The sequence below is a fragment of the Nipponia nippon genome, unplaced genomic scaffold (genome assembly GCF_047370975.1).
Source record: "Nipponia nippon isolate SJK-2023a ecotype South Korea unplaced genomic scaffold, ASM4737097v1 scaffold_3, whole genome shotgun sequence".
NCBI classification, from domain to species: Eukaryota; Metazoa; Chordata; class Aves; order Pelecaniformes; family Threskiornithidae; genus Nipponia; species Nipponia nippon.
The window spans coordinates 77,123,405-77,147,821 of record NW_028262347.1 but is presented as its reverse complement, the minus strand read 5'-3'; the positions used below and the strand labels follow the sequence as shown (position 1 = coordinate 77,147,821).

The window sequence follows — 24,417 nt, the reverse complement described above, 5'->3', positions numbered from 1 at the left end:
GTTTCCCTCTGCCCACAGTACCGCTCTAGGGCGGAAAAGATCAGAAGAGACACAAAAATCTGGCTCTCGTGGCCCAGAAAGGAAGGCATCGGTAATAGCATCCCAATCAAGTTATGTAGTAGGAACAGTGCCAAATTCCAAATCTGCTCATTCAGCGAGCCTGTTACATTTTTAGGCTGTTTCTGACTGTGCCTAATTAGTTTAGATATGGTTAGTAGCAGCATTTTATAGAGAAATTACATTACCGAACTGTTTTCAGATGTGGAACGAACAGATTGCTACCAAGGTATGAAGAGAGTATCATTAGGAATTATCAAGTATTCACTAGCAGTAGGGAGAGTAAGGTAAAACTATTAAGTTTTGCATCAAAGAACTTCATTATCCATAAGGTTTCTTTTATACACAAATTTGAGGATGTAAAATTCCATCCCAGTATTCTAGAGTGGATAAAGCAGTAATTTTTAAGTGCCTATCTAGTTGTGTCAAATAATTTTTATTTTATTTATTCTATTCAGAAAAAATAATGAAGGTCTCAGTACATGTTCTGAGCACCTTTATATAATGTAATATTCAAAGTGAAATTTCCTCATAGATTGCTCAGCCCATTCTACCTAGTAAGTGCACAAATAACACATCAAAAGGAATAATAAAAAAAACAAATAAAATCTTTTTTTTTTTTTTTGGTGGCAGGCACAATTCCTTCTCTTTCTCAAAAGCCTGAGAGAATAAATGGCCTAGGGCTTCATGGAAGCATCCAGGCTCTGAGCTATGAAAATAACCCAAGTTGAAATCATCGTAAAGTGCCCTTTCCCTCCCTTCAGCTCACAAGGATACTCAATACTTTGGGTTGGAAACTGCATTATTCATGTGCCCACTCATTCCTCAGCTACATAGTCTGAACGAGGCATACCCCAAGAGCAGGGAAAGAAGGTGCCTCTGCCCCCCAGGCCTCTTACAACTCGTGTAGGTGCAGCACAGCCTCTGTGTCCACATAGTAGATGTATAAAGCCAACCGTGCATTTCCTTCACAAGGAGATGCTTGTAGGGACTCCACTGGCACGTGCAACTGGCACAAACAGGGCGCTATCGACTTACCCAATTCCAGTAATAAACACCAGGAGCGTGCAGGGGGAAGCTGAGATGGAGCTGTATTTTAAGAAAACAGTAGAGCAGATCCAGACGCTGCAGGTGGACTGGGGCTTGCTGACTTTTCCCAAAGTCCCTTACTCATCACTCCAGTGTTGAAGCTTTGTACAAGCAGAATTAATTTTACCTTAATGAATAGTTCTGCCGTTCACATGTGTTCAGGGTACACCACTGTAATAAGTTTAGCCAGGCTAAAATAACAGGCCACAACATGTCCCAAGGAAAATTAACCCTATGGTCCAGCTGTGGAACTGCAGAGAAGTTCAAAATATTTTATGTACTGGGAAAAGTGTACAGTAGGGGTTTGTTTCTTCTTTACTACCGTACCAGTCCCACAGTTGGCTTATGCATTCAGTCACTTCTAAGCAAAAATTTCACTCTGAAAAATGAACACTGCAGAGAATTAAAAATGACTGAAAGAGGGAGTTGAAACAAGGACAAGCATAATACATATGAAAACACTGAGATCTCGGCAGAAGTAACACTGACTTCAGAATCAGTTTCAAATAATAAAAAGTTAGGGCTTTGACAGTGATTAAGTAAATATACCATCTGCACTTCCCAAGAATATCAAAATGTTATAGGTTAAAATAATCTTGCGTAAACAGTATCTTGCAATAATTTGTAAACAAGTATTCAGCAGCCAGTCGCAGATTAAGGCAGCATTACAGTCCAACACCTTTTCATTCTGCATTATAGTTGTGCCCAGTTGTGCTCATGATGATGTTAGTAAATGCGAGTCTTTCTCATCCCACTTTGTTAGATGAGTCCTGGACCACAAACCACGTCATTCTTCAGCGCAATGCTGAGAATTCAGCCCCAGATCTTGCGCTGCTGGAGACCAATGAAGCAAACTTTTAAATCCTATGACGAAAGTCATACTGGACTGTTAGATATTGCAGACTTCAGACAAGTAAGTTGCATTTAGCAATTAATAGTCAGAAAGTCACAGTAGTCTAATCTGAGCTTCCTGACTGAAAATTTTCTGAAAAATGGTACTGACCCAGAATGCATAGACTCATCCCGGCCCCTCTTTGTGACTTCAGCTCTGACCATTACTCACGGTAATCTTTCTCCACATGTGACTACAATTCCTTGAGGTCTGAGGTCTTAGTGGCGTCCTGAATAGATAAAACAGAGAAAAACTTTGGTCCCTGTAAAAAGTTTAAATGCCTATCTTTCACAAACATGTGGGAAGGGAACAGAAGCGTACCTTCTGGTAGGTCTCCCTTCAGGCATTACTACAGCTGCAGGATCCTGTGACCCTCCAACTGGTGCGGTCCCTTCTAAATGTGGAACGGGATCAAGGAATCCTCACTTGCGAGCCTCTGTTTCTGGTTTCTCTCTCTGCTCTTCTGAGTGCAGCATAGTTTTGTATTAGGCAAGGGATCCATATCCTCTGTAAATATTTTAGTACCTTGTATCTCCTCAAATACGCACCTGTGTATTCTGGATATCAGTGATTCTTCATCTAGATCCATGGGGAGCTTGATTTTTGCTTAGCTGTACTGGTTTCAAAATCTTTGATGTTGTTTTAACTAGGAATAATAATCATTATCTGTTCTGGAGTAATTCTGAATATTTGTTATTCAACTGCAAGAAAAAAAAAAATAGCGTGAGGCCCTAAACCCATTTAATGGTGCGTGCATTAGGACACCCCTTGGTATCACTACTGCTTCAAAGAACTGACCAACTCGTGGACGGGATGCTCAGTCACAGCAAGCCAATGCTTGGCTGCAATAAGCAATGACAAGGTGTGCTTCTGACGCTCCCCTTCCCCTGGAGCTGCAGGAAGCCAGCTTGCTGCCTGGCAGACTGCAAACCTGGTCAATTAGACCAGTCACAGGAGTGCTCTTTTAAATCTTTACTTATTTAGGACTGGTGGGAATGTGATATGTTCTAGCACTGCCGCATAGCTGAAAGCTAAGTCCCTGCCTGCTCCCCTACGAAGGCTGAGGAGCAAGATCTATCAATGTGGCTGTATATCAGCTTCATGCCTGAGGCTCCCTGTCCATCACTGCAGCTTTCTGACTGCTTGGCCACTGCCTCAGCAGACCAGGCTCAGGGGAGAAGGAGTGAAGATCAGGCTCCTTAGCCTTTGATTTTAATTTGTCATGTTCCTCTAGGACGTGTGATGATTACCATTTATAGTTAAAGCAATGTCAACAACTTTCAAATCAAGCTTTCTAACATGATGTAAGCTAAGCAAAAAAAAAACAAAACAAAAAAACAAAACAAAACAAAAACAAAAAACAAAAAACCAACCAACAAACCCACAACCAAAAAACTAACTCCTCGTGGATCTAGATCAAGAAGAAATCCCCAATTCCAAAATCCTACTACAAAGGTGTTAATCTGCTGTTTGACAAGATATCAAGTGATTTGTGGAGGTAGAGATCCCTTTATCTCCTAGGTAACTTAATTTACTGAAACGGAGAAATTAGCTCTCTACTAACTTCAGTAACACTGCTATTTATGGCTGTACTATCTGCAAGGGGCCATAAGCAATTTCTGATACCGAGCTGTTAAGAGGGAAAGGGGGAGACTAATCTGAGTTTGCCAGAAAACTAATGACAACTGGCATAGCACACAAGGACACACCACGTTGCTGGTCACTTTCAGGGTTTAAATTCCCAAGTGTATCTAAAACCAGAAGTAATCCTCAGAAATTAATGCACTATTTTCTTTCATGTTAGGGCATTGAGAACATTTAAAACTGTTGAAGTGCTGAAAAAAATGCCCCAGGTGAAATATTTGAAAGATGGAGGTATCTAACCTGGCTTTCAGCATCAGGTGAACCAGATGCATCCTGTTCAAGTTGGGTTCTCACTGAAGTGTTAGGACGGCACGCTTACAGGCTGAGCATTTGTCCCATGGAAATTAAAAGCACTGAGTGCATCACGGGCATTATAATATACATGGGGGTTTGCACAGTTTGAGTGACTGGATTATTCCTTCTGTTTCTCCGGATGCAAAGGCTGCAGATCATCCAAGGAGGATGGAAAGGAAGATATTCCACCTCTTCGTCTCATCTCTGGATAGTAGTGGAAGCCTTTTAAACATGTACTTTTTGTAAATTAGCTTCTATGCTCATGGGTGCTACGCATTTCCCGATGCTCCCTCAGGCAAGTGCTAGTTGGGCTAGTGGACAAAACCCCTGCGTATGCAGGTTTTCAAACATGCATCCCAGGGAGCCAGTATTGGCATGGAAAGAGTAAGAGATAATAAAGGAAGGTTTGATTTTCTAATATTCTGAGAAACCTAAGACAGAGTGGAACTGAATCATCAAGTTATTTTGTAAAGAAATCTTAGCAAGATAAGCGAATGTTTTTGCTTCTTGCTCACCCAAAGCACTGGAACAAATTTTAAAGTTGTCTCTGTCTTTTGTAGGTTCTTCATGAGTACAACATCAACCTAACTGAAGAGGAGTTATTCAACATTTTGGAATATTATGATAAAACTTTGTCTTCAAGAATATCCTATAATGATTTTCTCCGGGCATTCATACAGTAGGATTTGGTCAAATGCAGGAAACTGTAGATAAAGACGGTGACTGATTTATAATTTCAAATTTCAAACTAATAAATTAATTGAGTATGGCTTTTTTGTATCTATTCATTAGAAAACTCAAAATACTTTAAAATTCTGACAGTGGTCCTGTGTTGTGGATTAAATCTACACAGTGAGGGAATTAATTTTGCATAATCCATTTATCAAAAAAGAAAAAGACAACAATTAACATTGTCAAAATAATGCTTCCCAAGACGTCTCCAAAAGCAATTCATTTAAGGAAATTCTTTTTTCAATTTTACACATTTTATTAATGACATACTCTTAACTTCAGTAAAAAGGTTTACAAGACATACTATTGAATTTCCTCAATTGTCATTTTCCAAATGTATTACTTTTAATACATTAGCCTTCATTATTCAACGAAATCATCCCATTTCTCGGTGCATCTTTTTCCTCTACTTGCAGAGTCATATGTGTATTGTCAAAGACAGGTTAATATCGACCGGCCATTGAAGTCTGAGCAGATGTCAACTGTGTGTGGACACCACACCTTTCTCTGTTAAAACTGTTCTTCTACATCCTTCAGCACAGTTTAGAAAAGAAGGTACTGTACCAATAAGCATTGGCTGCTTAACTGCAGAGAAATATTCCCAGTGTTAGCCATGAGGTTTATTTTTTTAAGGATACTATATATATATATATTTATACAATAAACAGTGAATTGCAAGTAAAAACTCTGGTTAGATTTCCCAGGTCTGGAAAAATTCTGTTTGAACATCTTGTGAGGTACTTAGATCTTGGTGAGGAAATTAAAAGATAATTGTTTGACTGTTGAACTCGTGATAATTAAAGGATAATATGATCATCAGAGCCTGCTTTCTGGGATTATATCAACAACTAAACACTTACCTGCTCTGAAGAATTGTTAGATAAACATTTCACTGTTTGATTCCTGAATTAGTTTTCATTGGTACGCCAAAGAGCCCTGTCCTCATCACTTGAACTGATTTGCTATCTTTCTTTCTCCCAAGAAATATATAAAGATAAGTCAACAGAAATTAATAAAACCAAAAAAAGAGAGCAAGTTATGGGTGTACAAACACACATGCACACACATCTCTCTCTCGGGAAGTGTTTGGAATGGGAAAGAGTAGAGGAACATAATCTTGGTTTTCTTATGATTTATAGTGAATGAGTGAACCATTGTGATGAATCTGAAAGATTCCCAGTGCAGAACACTTTAATGCATGTTTTTTCTGAGAAAATGTTTCTTTGCATTTGGAGCTTTTCAGGAGACATTTTGAAGATTTTGAGTAAAAGGCATTGGGGAGGTTTCAGGTTGGATGTTCTGTATTGTTTCTCTTTTAGCTTCTAAGATTTGTGTAATTTGTACTCTACTATAAAATAAGTGCATTTGGAATTGGATATATTTGAAATAGTAACATAAAAAATGCTTGCTAGACTTTTTTCCAAAACTGATGGGTATCTGCTGCTTAGATATTTGATTAACAGAGGAGACTGAAACTACCATTATTTAAGGATGGTCTCCCATACTAAATCAATACAAAAATTCCTAGTTCCATTAATAGAAAACAGTGGGTTTTAAGAACACATGTACATATGTCAGCAAGTGACTAAAAAGGGCTGGTCCTGGTTCAGATGCCTGAATACAGGCGTGACTTAGCTATTCCTGCCTGGTCTCCCCGCTAGGTCCTGAGTTAGCAGCATCCAGCCCCACAGGGATGTCTCCAGCATCAGAGGGCATCTCAAACTGCAGGAGGTAACTCTGCTTCAGCAACTGAGCTGAGCCCAAGAGGGGTTCAGTTTTGCCCTACTTAAGATCCAATTAGCTTATTTTTGTTTAATTTTATCCTTGTAACTGGTGTGAAGCCTCAAAGTGCTCTCTTCCTTAATGGAAACTTCTTTCCTTCTCACCAGTCAGGTGCAACATGCCTGGCTTAACTTCTGTTATTATTTCATACAGTTCATGTACTGAATTAATCATTCATATTCATTAAAGAATTAATTGCTGTTTGGAATACCTAAGATTATAACACAAATATTACATTAATTATTTTTAAAATAGTGGATTTCACTGTACTGATCTAACCAAGGAGAAAAAAATAAACTACTAAGTGATCGTTGTGTAGTGTTGTTTGGGTTTTTTGTTTCATTTTGGTTTTTTATTGTTGGTTTTGGGGTTTGTTCCCCCCCCCCCCCCCCAAGTCTCCTATACCTCCTATTTGATAATTGGGTCCAATTTTATATCAAATACAATAAGACCCCCACCCCCACGCTGCTTTCTGGCATGGAGCATGGCTACCGTGTTTCAGGAAGGGTTGCAGGAGTTGTGTCCCTTGCTCCGCCATTGCCAAGATACCTGCTGTCTTCAGGAGAGGCGAGGGGGCGTCGCTGGCTTTCCTGACACATCCTGCTAGAGGATTTTTCATTAGTTCCACTGGCAGGAGTAGCAAATCCAACAACTCCAAAGGGATTAAAGAACAATCTTTTCACTCTACAAACAAATCAAAACATGCTGGTTTTTTTAGTGAGTTCTTAAAGGCGGGGATGGCACTTACCAACTGTTTATCCAACCTCAAAAAAAAAAAAACACCAAACTGATTTTCAACTGCTAGCTTTTGAAATAACTGAGGTAATTTTTCATATTAAAATCACAAACTGCTGGAAGGATAAACTTTGTAAGAGGAGAGGGCTTTATTTTTTTTGCAGCCATTCCCCTTAACGAAGGGTCAGCCACTTGGCCAGGAGGGGCTGGCAGAGATCCCCTGTGTTTCCACTGCAAGGCAGGTCACGTCAGTGGGATTGAGCATTATCCCAGGGTAATGGTCTCCCACTGCTGTATGCAAAAACGCTGCAGCAAAGCTGAGGCGGTTATGAAAATAAAAACATTGGTGCAAAGCTAATGAATTTCATTTCCAAGCAGAGGACATTGATCCCGTGCCTGCTCAGGATCACCATTTTCTCTCTTGTCCCTGGAGCAGCAGCGTGGGCACGAGGACATCGGCCCAGCTGCCGCCGTGCTGCCCTCAACCCGCTGGGCTGCTGCTTTGGGCGGGAGGTGAGGAGCACAACCCCTCAGAGGGATTTTGGCAGCACAGGTCCCTGCCAGCGCTCCCTGCGAGGCGGCATCTGCTGCCACCGAAACACAGCAGCAGCAGGTGACAGCCTCCTCCCTGCCCCTCGCCGGCCATCAAGCCGCAGGGAGCCATCGCTGGCTGTTCCCTCCAGACGTCCCTCTTCTGGGCTCAGTAGAGAGAAGGCCTAAAGCAAGGGCTCTCACCTCCCTCCCCGAGAGTCCTACCGCGGGCGTTGGCCCTCACGGCCAGGAGCTGGGGCATGGCCTCCTGGCTGCAGCCCAGCCGTTGCACTTGGCTTTGCGGTGGGCTGCCATCAAGCCTCTGACTGGGCTCATCAAGCTCAATGCTGTCAGGCACCCCACGGGGCGTGAAGGGAGGCCAAACAGACCCCATAATCAGGGGAGACGTCTGCCTTCAGCAGCCTGACCAGAAAAGCCCGGAGAGCAGCAGACAAGGACCCCCAGGGGTTAACGCGGCTGGGGACAACAAGCTGCTCCCTGGGAGAGCAGCGCCAGGCCTCTCCACCCACCCCCAGCATTTCCCTGCTGCTCTCTCCCCGACACCAGCACCAGGCCCTGTGACTGCTTACGTGCCTCTTCTGAGCTGGAGACAAAAGGTTTGCTAAGACTAAAGGAAAATGTGTCCTTCAGCAGTGTTTTAACACCATTATAAGCTTTGTTTCCTTCACTCCAGAGCAGAATAAGCTAACTGAAGGAGGCTGAAGTCACTAACAAATCTGCTGCTACACGGGAGCCTCACGTCACTGCCAGATCACCCACCCACCAAATCCATCTTGTCTCCCCACCTGCATGTCCAAGTTTCTCTCATTGCTACGTCCCTCAGCAAAACGGCCACTTGCACATGGCACCTCTAACAGGGGGCTGGCGAGCAGGCGCCTCCAGCTCACCACTACCAAATTACATACCCTGACTGTTCCGAAAGCCCTTTACAGAAAGAAAACACCACAAAGGAATACCGGTCACCAGCATGGGGAGAAGCCCCCCAGAGCAGCAGCCTGCCCAGTAGGACCAGGTCACCACCAGCACGAGCCTGCACAGCAAGAAATCTCACACCAGTCAAACACCATAGGGCTTCCAGGCAATTAAAATACAATATAAGTATCCCTCACCACACAGAAAGTCAATTTCATGTATAAGCAGACTATAGAAGAAGAGACAGTGTCTTGCAGTGAATTTTTTTTCCTCCCCATCTTTCCTCTCAGGTTTTTCTCACTTCGAAGCCCCTGTAAATATGGATGCTTACCAGTAACATGTGCTGCTCATTAGCACATCCTCAAGCCCACCTGAGCTACTTGGCCTCTCCAAATCCCCTGCCCTGAGGCCAGCTTGCTGCTATTGCCAAGAAGCAGGGGCTGCTTTGGGGGAGGGGGGCAGCTCCCGGAGAGCCCTTTTGGAGCAGGGCAGAAAGGCTAAGGCACAAAAGCTGTTTGCTAGGAGCATGAGGAAGCAGGACAAGGGAAATGAAAGATGGGAATCAATCAGAGGAGGGAAGGAAGAAGAGGTTTGTAGACTCTCTACCAGGTATTTCTATCCTAGGGCTTGGCATGGAGCCTGCAAGAGCAGAAATAGAGCCTCTCTGTGCTCAAAGGATGAAGAAGCAGGGAAGGGCAGAGGGAGGGCTGAGGTTAGGCGAAGGGACAGGAGAGAAAGGAAAGAAGGAAGAGATTCATATGGGCCATCTTCTACATCAGCAACTGGCATAAAGCCTGCAAGACTAGAAATACAGGGCTCTTCAGAAGGAAAAAAAAAAATCAAACTTCTTCAGAATGCAGTAATTTCATTCGTTTGATTAAGGCATTACTGTGTGAAGTGCCTGTATCTCTGTGCAATTACTGTTTTTATCTGGATGATATGCAGCAGGTCACGAGCAGTAAGGGATGCTCCAAACATGGGAAAATGAAAATCAGATTAAAAAAAAAAAGAAATCCATTTTCTAAAAAATAATTTTCTTCTGTTTTTGAATTTTTCTATGCTAAAGGCTGTCATGCAATGCAAAGAGCATTATTATGCTGTAAAAAGAGTCATAAAAAGAATTTTGTATTATATCAATACTTAAAATATGCAAATATGATATCTTCACAATGCCCCAAAATTATGCTTGGCATGAATTCTTAGCAACAATACAAATATCATCATCTTCAAATAAGCAGGTATAACACACTGCTCAAATAGCTGTAAAAACAACCTCATCACAGCTCTGGGAGCACCCAGATTTCATCTTTGATGTAGGTAGATTTTAAGTAGGAAAGGGAAGAAAGTTGTCTTAAACATCAGGGTGTATTGGGATGAGCCTTAGTGGAGCAACTGCATATTTAACATGGAAAGGAGACCTGCTGGCATGCATTTACAGAGCTGTTGTCGTTATAAAAACCCGGTTCTGGTACTGTGCGGGCAGAGCTACAGGGGCTGAGCACCACGGCACAGCCTCCTCCTTGCTCCCCCCCCTCAATCCCCGTTGACACAAGATTATCCCTAGGCTGCCGTTCAGTGCATTTGAGCCTTACGTTAGCCAGTATCTGTCTTTATCGCTACATGTAAATTGGCTGTGATTTAAAAAAAAAAGGGGGGAAATGGTAAAAAACAGTATAATGCAGAGGTTTCATTGTGGGGTGGATACCCTTCTGTACCTTCTTTCAGTGTATTTTTACAGGGCTTGATTCTGATCTCGTTAAACCAACGTACTGCAACTCCTCTGGCTTCAGTGGATTTATCCCAGCATTTGAGATCCGGATCAGACCTCGGCACCTTATTTTCTCCCCCCTCGCCCCCCGCCCCCCCCGGCAATCAAGTTTTCAAAAAAGTAGCAGCTATTTCTGCTCACTCCAGAGCAAGAGTGGCGAGAGGGTTTTGCCCGAGGAACAATGCATCCTTCTCCATACACTGTACAGAATTCCCATCTTGTGCATTAGAATAGATGTAGAAACAGTTCTAATTAACGTTTTTAATTTGCATTTTAATTGCCTGCCAGGGTGTGAAATGACATGTCTGCGTAAAGGAGCGTTTTTCTTAGTTCCAGTGGTTTGCACAGTCCCAGCGAGGCGATGGGGGCGGAAGCACCCTGGCCACTGGTCATTTTGCAGCACTCCCCATAATTATGGCAGGGCCTGATCCAAAGACCAATATGTTAAGTTGAAAGGGTTTACATGGTTGGTTGGTTGTTTAGTTTTAATGAATGGGACTCCCATAATTAATTTGTGTCTGAAGATACATATCAGATCTTGATTTTAAAATTGTCAGTTGCAAAGAATCAGTGCAATCATTCAAAGGTTGTTTTAGTGGCTAATTACTCTCTTTGTAAAGAAAACACCATCTTTAAGATGATGTTATTTCAGATATGAATTTACCTCTGTGCAGCTTTCAGCTTGTGCACCCTACAATTACATAAAAGTCACGGCGAAATCATCCTGAACCTCTTCTTTTTTTAGCAAGACAGAGTGAGCTCCCCAGATTTTCACCTCTTAGGGCAAATTTTCCAGTCCTTTTCCCATTTCCACAGGTCCTCCTGGTGTCAATTCCAGATTCTCAAAATCTTGTTAGAGTTGGAGATGTCCGAACTGGGACGTTTTCAAATCTCAGCCGTAGGGATGCCAAATGCAGAGAACATGTAACCTCCTTCTGCCGACTTTGCCCACTCAACTGCTGCCTTTGCTCTTCTGGCTGCGGCACCGGCTGGGCACACCAGGCGCTTTCTGCCAGCCAGACCCATATCCAAGTCCTTTTTTTTTAGAGCTCTGCTCCCCGAGGCAAAGTCACTCTGGTCCATGTCCTTGTGTTTAGGGATACGACTTCATACGTGGCCATACTGAAGTGTAAACCAATTTGCTGTACCTCATTGTCTAAAAAAAACTCTAGAGCAGAGTGTACCTGTGAGCCGTCCTATTCAGTATTTCCTGCAGTCCAACACTTGGTTCATCTATAAAAAGTTTCAGTAACACCTTTTTTTGCAGGGGAGGCAGGTTTCCCGGTCGAGATCTAGCAGTTAAATCATGTCAGGACAGGAACCACTACCTGGAGGACCCTACAAAACATATAGCCTCTTAAAGATGATTCCTCATTTAATTACATCGGTTAGGTGGTTTTTAATTCATTTAACGTGTGCCATGTCAAAATTATATCATTCCCGTTTCCTCCTCAAAATACTAGGCAATGGTGCCAAGTCATGTGCCTTACAGAAGTCTATTACCTTAACACTATTTCATTTGTCATCCAAACTTGTAATCTCATAAAAAGATATCAAATTAGTTTGAGAAGATCCATTTTACTTAAACCCACCTTGATTAGCATTTAATTTTATTAGCCCCTTCTAATTCTTTATTACTCAAACCTTGCACAATCAATCCCATCACTGCTTTTTTCCGGGGATCAAAGTCAGGCTAACGCTCTCTCACTTTGGCCATCCTCTCTCCCTTTTTAAAATATTGGCACAATTTCAGCTTTCTCTGGACTGCTGAGACTTCTCTCATGTCCTAACATGTCTGAAAAATTCGTTATTAGTGGTTTAAAAAGCTCCTCAGCCAACTTCTCAGATATAAAGTTCCCGATTAAAAAAAATTTGGTAATTGCTGTTTAACATGCTGTTTAAGGACTGCTGGGCTGAAAAGCACTTGGTCACCAGCACTGTGTAATGTCCTGCTACCACCTGGCCTTTTTGTCTGCACAGAGCAAAGATATTTATTTAAAAATTCCACCTTTTTAATAATACTGTTGATGAATCTCCCATTCCCATTTGCTTTTGTATTCTTATAATTATCGTTTCAAGCCATTGATATTCCCTGTGCACATTTGCTTTCCTCATCAATTTTTAACACAAACTTCTTCCTTCGTCAGTTTGGTATACAACTGTATTTTTTTCAGTCTGGTTTTCTTTACCCTGAAAAACAGAGTGGTTGGGGTTTTTTTAAACCAGTTTGGGTTGTTCCTGGATTCTGGGACTGGCAAACTTTTTTAAATGGTTTGCAAATACCATCTATGTTTTCCTGTTTAAACAGTTTTTCTCCCAACTGATTTGTTATTTTTTGGCTTTGTGAAATTCCCCTTTCTGAAAGACAAAGAGTTTATCTATCTGACTTGTTCTATCTCCTTGTTTTACGTTCACACAGGGGATGTGATCGAAGTCAAGGCTGCTGATACCTCAGGCTGCTTCAGCATCGTCGTTCCATGAACCACTTCTCCTCGTCCATCAAGATGAGATGTGATGTAGATGTTGCTCCTGCTGGAAGTAGCCTTTTTGTCAGAAAATTGTCATCTGGGGGCTTTATAAATTCTGGAAGACTAAAATCTCCAGTGTATATCATTCAGAATGAACTGCCTCGTAACGATGAGTGTGAGGTATGTTGCAAACATTATTGATATGTGTTTACGTAGTAGTCATCCTCTGTGGGGATGACTCATAAAACTTAATTGAATTTAATAGCGTCAAATGATTATCACCTGGAGGGACACCACAAGCTTTACTTCTTAGGTCCAGTGGATGAATAAGTATTCCAGTTGACTGACTTCATAGTTGCCAGCATCACCATTTTATACTGTGAGCCAGTTTTATTTCCCTTTTTCCAAGTTGATCTTTTCTAAAGAGATTATAAACAAGTTAATCAACATTCCTGTCATGTGTCATCCTATTAGGGTTCATTAATATTAGCTAGTTCGAATGCATGTTTCTAAACGAGCAATTTCTATTCCTTGCATTTATTACCTGGGCTTCTAATCTTGATACATAATCAATTTATGGATTTCTGCACAGCATAGTCTTTGTCTCTGTTACACATTGCCAACACAAAGATTTTGTACAGTCTGAGGGTTTGGTGGTCTCTTCTTTTCACACATTTCCGTTGATTGAAACCCCTCATTACAGCTCCAGCCAGCCCGGTCTTCTGCAGAAGAGGTGCTCTTCCAAACTGTGCGTTTTTTCTGGTGTCCTAAAAGCCCAAATTCTTTAACATATACCTCCTAGTTAAGCAGCTTTTTCACTGCCAGGTCCTTGCATCTTCTGATTTCCTTCATTTTCCTTCAAGAGGATACCTCAGACATCCCTCTCCTTCAGCTCCTTTTGGAGTGTAATTTTTATTAGGATGGATCACGCATCAGTGCAGTGGTGTCTTCTGATTTCATGAAGTGTCATCCTTTGTGCTGTGACTCTTTGTGTCAGTTCATCACTCTCGTGCCAGCTTGTCACTTGACGAACGTTTCTTCCTCCTCTTCTCCATGGAACCGGAGTTGATCTGCCTCCCTGATTTTGTCCTTTTCTGCTTCTTCCCGGTACCCAGTGCAGGCATGCTCTCTGCATTTCACTGTCCCAGTACACAAAATTTCTTAGAGTTGTCTCGTGGAAATAGTAAAGATTGTGCACCATATTTACTTATCAAAGGCAATTGTCGATTGAACTACTTCTAAAGCAAAATCCTTCCCCAAAGAACAAACCTTTCTGCTTGCTGTAGCTCAAGTTCCTGCATTTGAAGTCTCATATCCCAGCTAAACCTGAACCAAACCGTCACAGTTTGCAAATAACTACATAGCCCTGCACGCCGAGCGTCTGACTCTTACAGGGATAAAACCGCAGTGATGCAGGAGCACGTACCTGTGCCCTGCTGATGAGTTGTTCTGCTTTGAGGATGTATGCCCTTGGAAAGCTGAAACGTCCCTTGGAAAATGGTCTCAAAAATAAAGTGCAAGTGGGTTGTAAATTCAGGCATAATGAGCACAATCCTTCATTAAAACATGATCAGAGTGTTTTCCCTGGAAAGGAGGCTGCTCTCATGTGGCCAGGTGAAGCACAGGTCCAGCACAGAGGGTGTCTCTCTTCACGACTCCAGCTCAGCTAGACAAGGGCACAGTGCAGAGATAAACATGGCTACTCTTGAAAACATCCCGAAAAATTGCATAAGCCTTAGGGTGCGGTCATATTAGGATGCTCTTGGCTCAAACTTATTTAGATGCTCGTTTTGCTGAGGTCAGTGCTTATACTTCTGCTGACTTCAATAGGATCGAGACATTTTCCAGCACACACTTCTTCAGAGTAGGTTTTCTTTCTGCTCTCCCAAAACAACCAAAGCAAATCAAGTTGTTGCACTGAAGACATCAGAGCAGAAGAAAGAAAAAAATAACAGGCTCCAGGTTTTTGCTGTGGCTCTCCATGTACATTATGTTTTGGAGTGGCTGGGGCAGCCAGACGGACGTGCCGACTGCGTGGAGGCCACGTGCCAGCTCTGAGCCAGCCACCGTGCAGGACATCACCGTGCAGGATGTCACCATGCAGGACATCACTGCATAGCCATGCGGGCTGAGGGGCACTGGAGATGGGGAGCAGTGCAGGTGGCTTCTCTTGGGAATGCAGGACATGAGCTTTCCCTTCTAGAAGGAGAAGCTTTTTACACCATGAGGGTGATTAAACACTGGCACAGATGCCCAGAGGGGTGATGAGCTCTCCATCTTTGGTGATACTCAGGACTCAGCTGGAGGAGCCCTGAGCAGCGCACTCAGCTGGATGGGCTTCGAGCGGGAGGTTGGGCCGGGTTCCGCCAGAAGTGCTCCAACCTGAGTGACTCGGAAACAAGACTTGGGGTCATTTTCCTCCTCACAGAGTAAGTTGGTTTCCAGATTCAATGGACCTTGGGCTTCTGACAAAAAGTGTTGCACGGATTCAGCTCAGCTTTGCACTCCCACTGGTATCAGCACCCTCTTCTTGTGGGAACAGCTTTGCAGGCCTCTGTGGCCACGTACACAGGAAAGGAAAAGCCACTGTGAAGCCACCGAGGAGTCAAGAGAAGTAAGTGCCTTTTACATCTATAAAGAACTTTTAAAGAATAAAACCAGTCTTTTTTTTTCCTTATTTAAAGATAAAAAAATAAAAAAGCTACATACCACCTTTCTATTTCAACTCTGCGTGTAGGCTGTGACTTCCTGATGATTTTTAGACCAACAGCACAATTGCAGAACACAACCGGTTAATAACACCAGTGCGGAGACTACCAAGACAACATTGTTCTTTAAAGAACACTCTCCTTTTGCGCTCAGAAACAGAAATGAGGCCAATAGGGAGCACGAAACGTCACCGTCACTTCTGAGAGCCCCATTCAAGTAATTTGCTTTCATACATTTTGTTGCTTTCCATCTCCTGGCTTTGAGTTCCTTTTGTTGTTTCTGATAGATAACACCAGCTTCAAAGTTTGGAGGAACCGTTCCTCTTCTGCCGCTGTTGTCCTTTTTTCTTTTATTCCTTTAGCAAATGTTGATTTTTTTGCAAGTTAAAAGGAGCTGCTTTAACAAAGCACATCCAGGATCCAGGAGAGCCGGGTGTCTCGCGCTGCGGCGTCGTGAGCTTGTGGAGGGGTGGAAGGAGTCTTTCCTGACCAGCAAAGGCAGCTGCACCCTTTGCTCCTCTGGTCTACCCAACCTTGGGGGCTCAGCGGAGAAGGTCCAACACTTTAGATTAAAATCTGTGCACTAAAAGTTCATATACCTTTATTTTAAGGAATGGTATATGCTTGATAGCAGGTGAATTAAAAGCAATTAAGAAATCCTCTACTTTTAACTTAGAAGAGAGCACGATATTTTCAAGTTTAGCGCAGCATTAGTGAGCATTCGCTGATTACAGCTGTCATGCAGCCAGCTCAGCCAGTGTCAACTCTAGTGCAACACACTGACGCAGAGCTGAAGGCAGCTGATGAAGTGTCTTCATCATAGTTTGCCGAGTGTCTTGTCTATATTTTCATGATTTATTACTTCCCTGACTTTCTTAGGTGTTGGGAGGAACAATGAATCAATCCAAGCATTTTCGGAGCAGGGACTGCTAATTGCGTGAGCTCTGTTGACTGCTCAAGAGCTCCAGTTTTGACAAGTCTCTTGACCGCATGTTAATACATGTGATTAATTATTGTTACGGGCATCCGCAGAAACGAACCCAATAGGTAACACTTCAGAGCTATTATTTCTTTCTGAACAAGCAATAAACAGACTTATGTACACACTGTGTTACAAGGCAGGGAAATAAGGTGCTTTTGAGGGTGTGCAGGTAAAACCACCTCTCCCCAGCTTGCCCAGCACAAAACCCAGAGAGCACCAGCTGAAATGATGGGGCAGCACGTTCGAAGCAGTTACTTCTCCTGACTCCTTGGTGGCTTCACAGCAGCTTTTCCTTTCCTGTGTATGTGGCTACAGAGGACTGCAAACGAGGGAAGAGCTGCTGCACCACCTGGCACGTGCATGAGGGGTGGAAGTTGCGGTTAGAGCGCTGCAGGCAGGCCACAAGATTATCGAGGTGCTAAACCTTTGCACTGTTTCACAAATGGATGGGACCCCAGTGCCGGGAGCCTGGGAAACCCTGCTGGGCACATGCCTCTGGAGGCTTGCCCTGCTCTGCCGTGCTTTGCCTTGCCCACCCTGGCGAGGAGCTGCCTTTGCTCTGGCTGGCATTGGCATTTGTTCCCAATGGAGCAGGGCTCTTCCCTCCCTGCGGAGCGAACCCACCCCATACGGGGGTATCCACTCACCTGGAGACACTCAGGGTGATGCTGGGAGATGTTCCCAGGCTCACCCCAAGCAGGAGGACCTGTCCCCCTTGTCCTACACTGCTCTTGGCTTGTTGCAGGTCCTTGGAGCTGATGCTAATGGGGAAGGTGGCAGGGTTTGTCTGTGGGCTCAAAAGCAAGACCAGGATGGGGTAAGGCTCACACATCATCCCTGGGGAGACCATAGAGGTATCCAGAGTGGGGGTGCCCATGGTGAGAGGCTGCTCGGGGAGCCCCACCCCAAGCAGCATGAAGCAGCGGGGATGGACCGACCGTGGGAAGCAGAGGAGTCGGTGACAAAATAAAGGTAATCGGCAGCTGACACACATCTCTCTGAAACAGCTCTCTGTTCATTTTAAAATATCAGGTAACAGATGCAATCAGAATGGATGTGCCTTGCAACAGCCTTATAAAACTGCAGAAGAAATACAAATAAGAGTTTAATTGCCCACTCCAGTTAAATTGCTTTATCCTGCATAACTTCCTTATTTCTAGAAAATTTGGCCCGGGCCATTATGGTGGGAGATAAAGTTTGCAGGAGCCCATGAAATTTCCCACTGCAGCAGCAGCAGCCTGCCGGGGCAGGTTATTACACAGCGCAGATGCGAGTATTTCTGTTTGCACAAAGCCCTCTGTCAGCACGTTGGAGGCGAGGCGCAGCGCCGCGCAGCTGGGAGGCAGCTGGAACCCAACCGTCTCTTCTTCACGTCCCTTGTGTCTGTCGGTGGAGGGGCAGCACCACCAGTCTGAAATGGAAACCCAAAAGGATGGGGACAAGCCTCTCTCTGAAACCTACAGCAGATGACACCAGGGTCAACTGGCTCTGCGCCGCACAGAGGTGCGGACAGAGTCACCTACCGCATGCCATCGGCTTTGGCCCCACGCACCCGCAGCGAGGGTCCCCACCGGGGCGCACTCTGTGGCATCCCCAGCCATTCCTCCATAAGCAGGGGCCACTTGTTGGGGGAAGGCCCCCCAGGGCCCTCTGCGACCTCTTCCCACCCCTCTGGTGGCTTCTGTGGAAAGGTTTGTACCATCAACCCCAAGAGCCTCTAATATTCCCATGGGACACTCATCAGGGAGTGAGGCATCCAGCCTGGACCCGCAGTGAGACCACGGGTGGGCTCAAATTGTGGTGGGGAGTGAGGAGCCAGAGCTGAGCTGGCAGGAGGGTGCCTCAACGTTACCTTCGCCTCTCCCCAGCCTTTTCTGGGTATTGCATGGCTCAGCTGGTGGGGTAGAGCATTTTCCTTACCCTGATTTTGCAGTTTAATGCTACCATAAGCCATTGCAGTGTGTTTATAGCATCCAGTGTTTTCCCATCTGGCCCTGCCCAAGCTGCTCATCCCATCCAGAAAGCAGAAAGCATTAAAAGAAAAATGTAATGAGAGTAAGTGAAATGGCAAACCTGTCTGGGTTGTCGTTTCCTACAGCTGGCCCCTCTCTTCTGCAGCTCGCTGCAAGCCGGCAGCACAACCTCATGGTGCAGCACCGCTCCCCGGGCAAAACCGGGGAAGAAGCAGCCACGCTACCAGGTTTGCTCTGGGCGAGCGAACGGCCTCTTCTCTAGTGGCGGGAAGCGATTTGTCCGCTAACTGGGCCCAGATTGCACTGCATCAGAGCAAACAGCACGAGTGCGAGGGCATGTTGTGCGCTGGCCCGGTGGCAGGTACCGAGGTTAATTACTCTGCTCAGTTTGGGCCCATCGTGCTCTAGAGGGGGAATACACTTCACTGGACCGCAGCAGGGGAAACAAAACCAACTGGTTTGTGGAAGAGAAAAGCCTGTTCCTTTAATCTCTTTGAAAGCTTTTAGTACATCAAAGTCCTGGCAAGAAGAGATATCTCTGATATAATTGGTGTGGACACTTGCAAAGGTTTTGATAAAGACCTTTGTGAAAGAGCTGTTCTGGAGAAGCAAAGAAGGGTCATGGGTTAGGCACTAGCCAAGAAACAAAAACTCCAAAAGCAGGATGAAGACTGGGCAAATGTCAGACAGCTTCGTATGCCACCCAGCAGCACCCCCAGCCCCAGGGCTGCTCACCACACACGGCAGACGAGGTGCCCACGACAGCAAAGCCCAGCCGGGGGTGACAAAGACGGCCAAGAGCACCACCAGAGCCAGAGGAACAGCCCAGAGCTGGGGAAAAGGATCACAGCCTGGGTAGGGCTCCCTGGGGGTGATGCTTGTGAAAACCAGGGAAGTCCTGATCAGCTGTCACCTCTCAAAGAGAAAACCCAGCTAGAGGCACGGACAGCTCACCACAGTCCTCCACTGGGGGCTGCAAATATGCAGTTACCCCCAAAATCCTAAACAATTGGATAAAGATCAGGAGGGAAAGTTGCAGGGAACTGTGTCCAAATGCTCGGATAGGAAAGAACAGGAGGTCCTCTTCTGGCATCGCTGCCTCTCACCAACTCCCAAAGGACACATCAAAAAGAGAGGAGGGGAGCATTTCTGAGATGGAAAAGTAAGAGGGTTAGAAATAGAGTCTAGCTAGAATTGAAATTATTTTAATTTCCAGCCAAACTGAGTAAAAAGCAACATAATGGCAGTATACAAAATAACGAATGGCACAAAGAAGGTACATATAAGTACGCCTATTTACACTTTTCACATAAAAAGAGAACAAAGGGACAGTCAATAAACCCGAACGGCAGCACATGTACAAGGATAAGCGAAGTACTGTTCTTCTAATGCACTGTGCACAATCACCCGGGGAGCTCACTGTTCCAAAATATTGCTAAAATTGCAGATGCAGAGAGACTTTCAAGAAAGGGACAGGAATGTACCTGAAAGAAAAGCACATTTGCAGTTATATTTGGTATATTTGAGTTACATTAGCAGTGAGCAATAATATGGGGTTTTAAGAGAGAAATTCTCATACAAATAAGAATAAATGGGAGGAGGGCAAAGATCCCCATGGGCAGATTAGTCCAAAAATTGCCTTCTAAGGAATGTCTTGTTCCTCCTTCCTCTGAAGCATTTATGTTGGCTATTGGCAGCAATCAGCGAATGGGGAGGATGAACTACTTCTTCTGATCCCCTCTGGCTCCCTCCTGCATCACCTTCCCACCCGCTCCGTCCCCGTGCATCGCCCAGAGACGGGGACTTTCACCTTCCCTCCCCGCAGCCACCTCGCCGGCGGAGCTCCCGGCAGGGCCAGCCCGGCGTGCTGCTGCTTTGCTCCCTGCAGCGACTTCCTTGAAGACCGTCATAGTTTTGGGGTCTCTGGCTTCAGGGGCTAGCAAATAGCATCATCTGAAAGCCTAAAGCCAGTTCCCCCGGCTGGGGTGCAGCTGCAGTGGGTGGGGGCTGCCTGGGAAAAGGCAGCTGCTCGGGAGGGTGCCGAGTCCCAGCTCGCTCGTTCCTTGTAGTCAAGGAACATTTCACATCCTCCGCCATATGTGTCTGAGAGAGGTAAAAATAATCGTGTCTTTTTTCGTTGACATGCAGTGATATCTCCCCTATTCGTCGTCAAAATGAACCGAAATTAATCTCGGTAACAATTCTGCCTGGTGATGGGAACGTACATGTTAGTGATACACATCAGCACCCCTTCGGGAGTGAGGGTACCGAGGCAGGCACAGTGAAGGTCAGCAGTGGGGAGGTGGGGCGGGAAATGTCTTGAGACAGCATCCCTGAATTTAGAGCTGACAATTGCAAACTGCGTTTGTGGAAAACTTCCTTTTCATGGCCTCGCTAATCTGAGGCAAGACGACTTGCGGCAAGAAGCCCAGGCCCTGACTGGGCCCACAAAGATAAAAAAAAAATACTGGTCACCTCGCCGTAATCTCCCTGTGAGGGTTGTGTCCTCACTCAACCCAGAGCACGAACCATTCTTCCTCCGACCGCCGCCCATTCCCAAAGGATGGCATCCCGGTCCCTGACTGCTTCACAGCTCCATTGCAGCACTCCTTCACGTTAACTTTTCCCTGCGTCACAGGCACATCTGGCACACTGCCCCCCCCCCCCCCCCCCCCCAAATACATCAGTTGGAGGTGGCGGGTGCTGTGTTCCCCTCTCTGCAACCCCAGCTTCCAACTTGCTACCTTCTGTAGGAGATGTGGCGGCCCGAAGCTGGCAGACAGAGCGGGCGCCTTGTGCCCCTCGCCCCCAGCCTCTCTGCCAGCTGCCCCTCCCCAGCCGATCCGCAGCCCACCACGGTAACAACCTTAATGTCCCACAGGCTGGCGCCTGCCCCTGGAGGAGCTAGGCAGCCTTTCCCACATGGAGCTGAATGCATGAGGTGGATATAAAGAGGCCTTATTTTTTATTGGTTTGGTTTTTTTTTTTAAGACTTTATTTGTCTAACATGCTTGACCAAAAATTACAACAACAATCAAGTTATGCCAAAATGATTAAATAACCTTTAAGCTTTCATACCTCAAGTACTTTAAATGGTATTTTGAAGTAACAGCTGCTTTCGTATCCTTTTCACATAAAAATACACAGTATTTTGAAGATACCTTAGGAAAAATTATTTTTAAGAGAATAGTTTATGGTCGACATAGAAATTTTGTTGAGGCTAATAAAAGGACCTCTTCCCCCCACTTTAACATTTTAGTCTCATAAGTGCCGTGAGCGAATGTAAACATTTCGGACTTCTTTAACATACAGCCAATTTCCTGCCACATTTGTTTCAACCCACTTGAATTGTGACTAGCTAAGACACTTTTATTCTAACTACACGCTATTGCTCATCTTCCCAATGATGGCAGGAGTTCATATTCAACTATGAATTTCAGTCCTTGCTGATTTAGGAGCTAATCCTGCAATTTCTACACCAATAGTTTTGACAAAAGTGGCCCCATCTGAATTCATGGCAGAGCGCTCATGCGCTTGTGAACTATTAACCCAAAAACCAGCTGCAGGACACTGACAACTGTTTTGGGTTTCGTTTCAGGAAAAAGCAGCACGTTAGTTTAGACTCAAGTCACCCAACAGCTTACAAGAAATGACAGACCCACGACTCGTCGTGTTTTCTGGTGGTCCGGTGGCTTCTGGTGGGTCTCCAGCGCCAGTTAGTTACTGGGCTCAAATGTCACTGCTCCCAGCAGCAGCTGGAAGAGCTGCTGCTGCCCATGGGAAGCCAGTGAAATGCAATGTTTCTGCCTACCTCGCTTAGAGTTGAGGCTGATAGAGCCTGGTTTTGCGACACAAGTATTTTAAATTGTGTATGCATATAAATTACATGCTGCTGCTACGTGAAGCTCACATTTACATCCATGTATCAGGCAAAAAGTAACATACACAATTATCCGCTGCGTGTGTGCAGATGTGGGCTATGCACAGACCTGCTAACAACCCTGTATTGGTAGTGCGATGACTTGCCCAATGTGCGTGAACAAGACTAACATCTAGATGCCGTCAGCCCCAAATTCAGCATGTCCACGTTCAGAATACAGCAGTTAAATTATCTCCATCAAGGCAAAAAGGCTCCTCTTTGAGCATGGAGATGTTTGTTAGTTCAAGGCAGAAACCCATTTCTTGTAGGGGACATTTGAAGCACTTTTTTTTTTTGTTGGGTTTGTAATCAATTCTCAAGCTTCTGCCTAGGACGGGACTGAAATCCCAGCAGCTTCGACACCTCTGTTAACCTGCAGGGCAGCTGCATGGGCGGTACTAGCACTGGCCATCCCAACCAGCTCCTGACATGTCCCCCGCTCTGCCTGGCATCACATGCAACGCGACAGATGGATTTCAACTCGGTTGATGATTTTGTCTTGGGCCTCTCTCAGCAGTGTCCACGAGCGGTCAAACATCAACGACAGGTTTTGTGAGGTGACCCCTGCCCTGTACCCGTGGGCCTGTACTCCTCACTCATCGCACTTACGCTACTACATAGCTACCCAAAAGTGAATGCCCAAACTCCTCCTTGAGGTGACCCTTTCCGCTTGACATCCATAGCGTTCCCCAAGGACGAAAGGATCACAATGACATTTAATCACTTCTGACTGGGGCCAAATTCAAACCAGTAATCTCATCATTGGCTGCATGTCCCAATAACAGGTTTTAAATAGTCCCAATGGGTTTTATTTAAAATACCGCTGCTGAACATTGGGTGCGGCTTTTGTGGGGCTTTTTTTTTTGCTTTTTACATACAATCACATATCGCCTTACCATATGAAAACATGGTTACATTTTTTTCTTCTTTTTTTTTTTTTAAGGGAAATGTCATCCTTTTTTTCACAGGCGAGTCCAGGTTACAAATTCCTGAGTTTATACTGCACTTAACGCAGTCTCCCTTCTTGAATGTTGAGCTGTTTACAGCATGCCGGCAATATGCACCATTTCCCTTACCATCTGTAACGCCAGATGTAGTAAAACTTCACTTCAGTACAGTGAATTAGGGCCTCTATTGCATTGGTTTGGAATAGATGCAAAGACTTAGACCTGGAGGACTTGAAGTAATAGCTTTCCTCCTGTGACTGGTCATTCATGCACCATCTTTTCTATTTGCCATGTTAATTAAGGGAAAACATCTTTACCATCATTTTTCTTTTACCAAGAGCTCACTGGGAAACATCTGAAATGAGGAAATCCTAGTCTAAACACTTAAGTTTAAACTGCAAACTTTCTTAAAGAAACACTCCTTTGAAAGACATTGTTCTTTTAATATGTCCAATATAATGTACGGTATATACAAAAGTCCCTACTTGAGAGAGAGAGAGATATGTGTATGTGTATATATATGTGGAATGCATTCACTTTTCTGTGTTCACAAATATTTTACTGGTGAAATGTTAAAGTCTTTAATCTGTTTCTGGCACCAAAATGTCTTTGTTCCTCATCCACCTTTGTCACTCAAAATTTATCTGTGAAGAGCTAGCAGGGAAAAAAGAAGAAGGTTTTTGCTTTTTTGTTGAATGGTTCCCTATTGGGATTCTCAGCCAGCAATATAAAGTTCCTAATGCGTTGGGCACAACTTTAAATCCTCATTATAATCATGTGTTCCTTGGAGTAGGTAAGTCAATAACTATAGGTGGATTAAGTGGCTGGTAATTCACAGTGCACACAGATGCATTCACATACGTAGTAGTTCCATCAGCCATGACACCATAACCTACAAAGAAAGAAAAACTGGTTACTCTCATTATTCATTATTATCTTCTTTTTTTTTTGATTATTCACCTT

The 24,417-nt window shown here is 44.5% G+C and overlaps 2 protein-coding genes across 6 annotated transcripts in view; one reads left to right on the top strand and one right to left on the bottom strand.

The window, feature by feature from the left end:
* The window catches only part of EFCAB6 (EF-hand calcium binding domain 6), a 108,916-nt gene extending 104,257 nt beyond the window's left edge, over positions 1 to 4,659 (top strand). The window contains 2 exon segments of the mRNA XM_087766019.1: positions 1,910 to 2,059; positions 4,537 to 4,659. Coding sequence (XP_087622145.1) covers positions 1,910 to 2,059; positions 4,537 to 4,659 — 273 coding nt within the window.
* Positions 4,660 to 21,536: 16,877 nt separating this feature from the next.
* MPPED1 (metallophosphoesterase domain containing 1) overlaps positions 21,537 to 24,417 on the bottom strand; it is a 68,544-nt gene continuing 65,663 nt past the window's right edge. For all 5 annotated transcript variants that reach the window (XM_087767414.1, XM_087767415.1, XM_087767418.1 and 2 more), the window contains exon 7: positions 21,537 to 24,346. In XM_087767414.1, coding sequence (XP_087623540.1) covers positions 24,228 to 24,346 — 119 coding nt within the window. In that variant the 3' untranslated portion in view covers positions 21,537 to 24,227. The remainder of the gene's footprint in view (positions 24,347 to 24,417) is intronic.